Source organism: Berghia stephanieae, chromosome 3 (genome assembly GCF_034508935.2).
Source record: "Berghia stephanieae isolate SIO BIC M18660-M18661 chromosome 3, UCSD_Bste_1.3, whole genome shotgun sequence".
In the NCBI taxonomy this organism is placed as follows: domain Eukaryota; kingdom Metazoa; phylum Mollusca; class Gastropoda; order Nudibranchia; family Aeolidiidae; genus Berghia; species Berghia stephanieae.
The window spans coordinates 67,338,322-67,345,821 of NC_088362.1; the positions used below are offsets into that span (position 1 = coordinate 67,338,322).

Here is a 7,500-nt window from a genome sequence, read left to right on the forward strand (position 1 = left end):
TCATCTGCATACTATCTATAGAATGAACTTTATTTAAAGGTTTCATATGGCCTTCTCGAGCGAGGAATAAATGAATCGTTGGGAAGAGCATTAAGTATGTCAAATCTGCAAAAATGCTCTAAATAAATGTTCATTATAGATAGAATGAAGATGACGTCAATCAAGTTTTTGTTATTGTTTTTGCCATCCACGTTTATGAGTACTTCTCACTAAACTGTATGAACCAGACTATAAAAGTTCATGGTTACACATAGTTTTGTGTGTTGGTCCGTGATACTTCCAGATGGCAATGTTATGAGCTTCTTAGCCAAGCGCATACTATCTATATTGACGGTTAAAAGTAAGCGCGGGGAAGGGTGTCTAAACATCATAATTAATTTAATTTTGCCATTGTTTGTGTGTGTGTTTGTGTATGTGTGTGTGTGTGTATATTATATATATATATATATATATATATATATATATATATATATAGTATGCACTTGGCTAAGAAACTCATAACATTGCCATCCGGAAGTATAACGGACCAATACACAAAACTGTGTGTAACCATCAACGTTTATAGATAGAATGCGCTTGGCCAAGGAGTTCACAACATTGCCATCCGAAAGTATAACGGACCAACACACAAACTCTGTGTAACCATGAACTTTTATAGTCTGGTTAATACAGTTTAGTGAGAACAACTCACAAACGCGGATGGCAAAAACAATAACAAAGGCCTGAGTGACGTCATCTGCATACTATCTATAGTCTAGTTAATACAGTTTAGTGAGCATTACTCATGAACGCGGATGGAAAAAAAAAACAATAACAAAGACCTGTGACGTCATCTTCGAACTATCTATCTATCTATCTATAGATAGTATGCAGATGACCTCACTCAGGCCTTTGTTATTGTTTTTGCCATCCGCGTTTGTGAGTTGTTCTCACTAAACTGTATTAACCAGACTAAAAAAGTTCATGGTTACACATAGTTTGTGTGTTGGTCCGTTATTCTTCCGGATGGCAATGTTGTGAACTCCTTGGCCAAGCGCATTCTATATATATATATATATATATATATATATATATATATATATATATATATATATATATATATATATATATTAGATAAAATGGACAGATGGAATTGAATCGAAATCCAAAAGTAGCTTCTATTGTTCTATATTATAAAAGGTGTAAAATACTTTGTTCCCATCTGAATCCAAGAACTATGATGGCAGACCATCAGCGCCATTTCACCACACTAAATACAGGCCTATACCCCCCCCCCCCTACCACACACACACACACACACACACACACACACACACACACAATAACGAAGCGTTAAAATCAAAGGGAGGTCTTCTAACATTAGCATTCTCAGGAAGAGACCGTGAAGGGGTGTCATCCCGGCATAATACTGTTTTGGACACTGGGTCACTTATTTGAATTTTGAAAAAAGATTGATACATGCCATTTTTATTTGAGATTTCAAAAACTATAATTAAGAAAGAAAAAAAATACAATAAAAAAAAGTTGCGGCAAATTTATGTCTTGTTATCAACTTTGAAGTTCTGTAGTCGAATAGGTAATTTTGTGGTTTTGAGGTATCATTCTCAACTTCAATTATGGGCTGAGTAAAATTCAGTCTTTGGAAAAGAGCCTTTACTTATTATCTCTCTTAACAGGCTGCAAAAAGTGTTGTATCTGGTGACAAGAAAATTTAACAGCGTCTTAGAGTAGTAGTAATAGTAGTAGTAGTAGTAGTAATAGTAGTAGTAGTAGTAGTAGTAGTAGTAGTAGTAGTAGTAGTAGTAGTAGTAGTAGTAGTGGTAGTAGTAGCAGTAGTAGTAGTAGTAGTAGTAGTAGTAGTAGTAGTAGTAGTAGTAGTAGTAGTAGTAGTAGCAGCAGTAGTAGTAGTAGTGGTGGTGGTAATAGCAGCAGTAATAGTTGTAGTGGTAGTATTAGTATTAGTAATAGTAGTAGTAGTAGTAGTAGTAGTAGTAGTAGTAGTAGTAGTAGTAGTAGTAGTAGTAGTAGTTGTTGTTGTTGTTGTTGTTGTTGTAGTAGTGGTATTAGTAGAAGTAGTAGTAGTAGTAGTAGTAGTAGTAGTAGTAGTAGTAGTAGTAGTAGTAGTAGTAGTAGTAGTAGTAGTAGTAGTAGTAGTAGATTGTTCTTGTCGATATCAAGGAGAATGTAAATTGATAATGCGGACAGAGTAGTAGTTTTGCGAGTTACTCACGACCGAGTCTGATGTCAATCATGATTACTGAACGTTACAATCACGGCGACCTCAATTGTTGATACCTCCCCCCCCCCCCCCCCCCCCCCCACACACACACACACACACACACCTTATAAAAAAAGGAGTATATTATAATTTCAAACATATAAAAACTGCCTTAATTAAGTGAGAGTGGCGTGAGATTGCTTGACATCACTCTTGTGATCGTCAGACACGAGCCGATAATAAATTCGACAATTCGGTTGGTCACGAAGAAGGGAAGGGCTTTCTGTTGAATGTTTGTGTCAGTTATTTTTATCAGCCAATGAGAGTCGAAAAGATATTGTGGTTTCCCATACTGAAGTTAAACATGCCACCGACCAGGATGAGAACAGTTTATGTCCTTAATTTGAACTGGAAAATGGAAGCCTATATAACTTATGTTTTATCACAGTTACATCAGTTCAACGCATTACGAGTTCGAAACAGTTCGTTGTTTGCTTTGCAAAACAGATACGAATTTGCTTTTGCTGGTCTTTGAAACGAAAGATATAAAACCGCAATCAAAATTTGAAATATACATTCTCAACTTATTTGTATTTCACCTTTCATCTCTGTATTGCTAACCATTGGAATAAAAAAAAAATGTTTGTACTAAGTGCAATTTTCAAGTTTTTCATTTTGAGTTATGCAGTCGCTTCAATCGATTCAGCGTCTATTCTGCGCGTTATCGGAGACTCTCTCCAAGAGCAAATAGCACCCGAAGTAAAAAGTTGTTCGCTACTAAATGAAACTGATCATACCGTGTTGAGTGAAGATCAAGATTCAAGCTCTGTCGGAAATGCAAGGGTTAAACGCGATGCAATTTTATCAGCCGAAGGAAACTGCCCTGTACGCCCTGACACACTTGTGTTTGTAGACAACAACCCTACATACCTCAACTTCAGTTGGGATGAGCCTGCACCAGCAACACCCCCCAACCAAACTCTTCAGGAACCAGATGATGCAACTGGTAGCTGGTGGCCTGGAGATGGAGAAAACTTGAGAGCAGCTTGTCCTTGGATTTCGACGGTCAACAAAACCTCGGAATTGAGGGATGCTACCCATGATTCAGAAATATACCCAAAGTAAGTACAATAATTAATATCTATATTTGATTGCTTTGTTCTGTCATTATATTATTTATAGCAGCCGAGCCAATCATTTTGTCATAAATATCATCATTATAAAACGGCTTTTTGGTCTTTTAGTATGACTTTTGCTTTCGGACCAGAAATCCAGAGATTGAGTCCCGATCTGAGGGTCATATACTTGAGTCCTTGGAAAAGGCTCTTTACTCACATTCTCTCACCATACTCAGGTGTAAAATGAGTACCTGGTCATCAACAGCGTTGTCTCTATCGTTAAAAATTGTAATATCGCTTTACAAGCGTCATGTCTTGTTCTACATGGTAGGTGTAACTGTTGGCTCGGGAACCCTTGTAAAGCACTTTGAGGACATTTAATGGATATTGCGTTAAATTAATGCCCATGATTTTTTTAAACGCTATCATCATCAACAACAGTATCATCATCATCAACATCATCATCATCATCATCATCATCATCATCATCATCATCATCATCATCATCATCATCATCATCATCAACAACAACAACAACATCATCACTAGGATTGAGATTTACGGCCCTTCATATTCCATTGAGTGTAACATCCCCAACATGACATCATGAGAAAATAACCATTACTGACACTTCAATTGTGACAAGCGACAAGAGTCACTACAGAGTAGTAGCAATACGCTTCAATAATCGTAACGTCACTTCCCTCGATATGACGCATGGTAACTTAGTAACTGGCTCTAAACTATCGGAACAATGGCGGACGCCCTTATGAAATATTTCTCCGACGAGCATAAAAGTGTATCCAGAGGGGGAAAAAAACATTATCAATTTGATCATGTTTTGACTTTTACACATTCTGATCACAAGACATATGAAAAGTTCTAGCCAGCATGAAGAATAAAAAGTACCGATTTTCTTTGTTTAGAACCACGATGGACGCCGTTGCTGGGCGACGTGACATCAGACTATTGAATCCAATTAGATATGTGAAGATTAGACAAAAGATAATACTATTATACGATTCTTACACTCTTGCTGTTTGAAATTCCGGACGTGTTCCCCACCGCTGCACGAGCTTGCGAGTGCGCTTTTGGAACAAAGTTCGAATTCCAAAATGCAAGAGTGTAAAAGATCTATTTATTCGACCCCTCAATCGATTCCGATTTCGTTATTTGAATGATACCTATACTTATTTTTTTTCAAAAATCTAATTTTAGTGAAATTTAACGTTTGATAACCTGGCGTCACAAATTATTATTGTAAACGATATGACTACTCGTTACTATTTAGGGAGTGAGGTGGAATAATATTATATGGAGAATGGAGTACTTACGCCACTCGTATGAAACACTCTCTTAACCATTTAACTGCCTTGCTCTGACTGGAAGGACATGTATTTTAAAAATTTGGCCAGAAAACTCGTCCTTCAATTATTGATTGATTTAAATGACTCCCATCTTGACAAAAACTCTCAATCCTGGGATTATCGCCAGTGTACTATCCAAGTATAGCAAGTAGCAAGCAATTATTAATTTTCATGTATAAACTCCGGCCCCCTGGGCCTTATAGCTCTGAAGGACCAAGGCATTTACTGCCTTCGTGATTTTTTTCTCTCTTAACATCTCAAAATGATTTCTCTCATTAAAAAAAAATCCTTCTTTATTTTTGATCCGTATCCCAATCCGGTTTTCTGTAGTGGACATGGTGTGAATTAATGAATTGTAATTTACAATAACAAGAAAAATGAGATTTCATCTGTTATCACTTTAAGAAGCTTTAAAATGTCTTTTAAAAAAAACATGCTATAAACTTAACCCAAATCGTAACGACACAGTACCGTTTTTAGCGAAGTGGACGTATTTGCATATTTAAAAACCCAATAAATAGTTATGGGCCCATTGTTGTAAGGGAAATAGAACCAACTCAAAATATTGTTCCAATACAACAATGTTAAAACAAGCCCCATCATTGCGTTCGGTTATCAGACCTGCAAATTTGTGCACGTTAGTTTTGAGGCATCTCTCGAAAATGATAGAGAAAAAGAAGCGAATCCCCTATTTGACTTATAATTACTTTTAAACAAACAATAACGATTTTCTGCTATTTTCCACCTTCCCCAGATACACAACTGTGGCAAAATGTATTTGTGAGACATGCATCGTCGCTAGGAAATATGGATGCAGACTCCTGTATCGGGATATAACCATCTACAAGAAAATAGGATGTGATGGGGAACACGCAGTCTTTCAGTCGGGGCCTTTATCTATCCCTGTTGCCTGCATCTGCCAAGGGGATTAATGATCCTATCCCCGGTATATAAACCGTTACCAACTACCTTAAAAATCGGCGAGTTACGCTTTAATAAATGGAAACCCTAGTACTTGTGAGATTTAGCAAAATGTAAATTTCGTTTTTGTAAAAAAAAAAATTTAAAATCTAGATTTTCGTCATCCCAGATTTTTTTTTGATTATTACAGAAATTTTAAAGTAAATAATAGTAAGCCACATGTTTGAATAAGCGTTTGGATTAAAAACCATGTGTCAACGACATGGTTTGGAAAAGTTACTTGTTTAGAAATTGATGAAAATTATATAAATTATAGTATTCTAACTTTGCTCAATTGTACACATACGCAATTACCCACAAGTACTAGGCGTGTCAAGAAACAATTGTAGATCATATTGATCATTAATTGATAACTTAAGTGCTTATATTAAAGTATATTTCTATTGAATTTATGCTTAGAAATATCAATGTTCATTTTGATTATGTCAAAGTATATTTATATTGATTTATACTTTAAAATTATCCCATGCTCATTGTATATTTATATTGAATTATACTTTCAAAATACCCATGTTCAATTATTGTCTATCTATGTTGTAAATATCAGAAGCTCACATTTTCAAAGAGATATTTCTATGTAATAGAAGTATGAAGTGTTTTACATACACTTTCCACTACACAATGTATATTATTTAAACATGACATACCTGATTGTAAGTGAGAAAATGAACGGATCCGAAGGTTGACTGAAGAGAAGAATTGATCGATAAAAATGAAAGAAGATAGATTAAGATGGTTTGAACAAGTTAAGAGACGAGAGAGTATGTGGGAAAGAAAGTATTAGATATACAATTAGACGGAAAGAGGGGAAAGGGACTCCCGAAGACTAGATGGTTGGATAGGGTAAAAGATGGTATGAAAGAACAGGGTCTGGATGAAGATGATGCACTTAACCGAGATTCATTATGGCAACCCTGCAGAATTCAGGGTAAGCTGAAAGAAAAAAAAAAAAAAAAAAAAGAAAGAAGAAGAAGAAGATGAAGAAGAAGATTGTATTTGAAGTGCCATAATTTATGAAGACCCTTCAGTCGTACACTGACGAAAAGGCTTTCTTTAATCGGAATTTCTAATTCTAAAAATTAAGAAAATCTGCAACTTATTACTATATCTAAAATCTCGGACTTCTTAAAGATTTGCTGATTGATTCGTCTATCAGTGAGAAAAAGGTTTAGTCGTTGCACGCTAGAGGTGTCTAAACACACGCTGGTTTTTTTTTTTCAATTGATTTTCATCCATTTATTTCTAATATCTAAAATAATATTTTATATTATAATAATATTGAATGTATTTATTTACATGATGTGTTTTTTTAAATATATCTGAATGAACAGTCTATCACCACTTCAGTATTTTAACACATTTACATTATTTGACAATCAAATGCAATTCACTTTTTTGCGGTACTTACATGCGTCTACATGTGTTTGAATTGCTTTTATTATTGCCCTTTTCAATAATCTAGTGTTATTATTATTATTATTATTATTATTATTATTATTATTATTATTATTATTATTATTATTATTATTATTATTAATATTATTATTATTGTTGTTGTAATACAAAACGGTGTATATTTTCTCATTTTAAGGAATTCTATGAGGTAAAAAAAATCCCAAAAACTTTGCCCGTGGTGTTTTGTTGTGAGTATTATTGATCTCCTCTGTATAATTTATAAAAATATAATTTACATACTGATGATATTTATGCCAATAAATTTATAAAATTGATTTTGCTTCTTTGTACAAGGCAATAAAATGATATTCAATGACTTAGAAGTTCGTCCTTTTTTTTTTATTCGAAAAAATTCATAAAT

The 7,500-nt window shown here is 34.5% G+C and overlaps 1 protein-coding gene across 1 annotated transcript; it reads left to right on the top strand.

The window, feature by feature from the left end:
- The first annotated feature begins 2,607 nt into the window (after positions 1-2,607).
- Positions 2,608-7,427, top strand: LOC144969631 (uncharacterized). Its single transcript, XM_078908771.1, has 2 exons — positions 2,608-3,339; positions 5,458-7,427. Exons 1-2 carry the CDS (start codon positions 2,858-2,860, stop codon positions 5,633-5,635), a joined length of 660 nt encoding a protein of 219 aa, XP_078764897.1. The 5' UTR covers positions 2,608-2,857; the 3' UTR covers positions 5,636-7,427.
- The last annotated feature ends 73 nt before the right edge of the window (positions 7,428-7,500 follow it).

What these genes read in the sequence shown, in the direction of transcription:
- LOC144969631 (XM_078908771.1), top strand. Translation starts at nt 2,858, where the DNA reads ATGTTTGTACTAAGTGCAATTTTCAAGTTTTTCATTTTGAGTTATGCA. An exon ending in GATTCAGAAATATACCCAAA is followed by an intron (nt 3,340 to 5,457) that starts GTAAGTACAATA and finishes CACCTTCCCCAG; the next exon opens with ATACACAACTGTGGCAAAAT.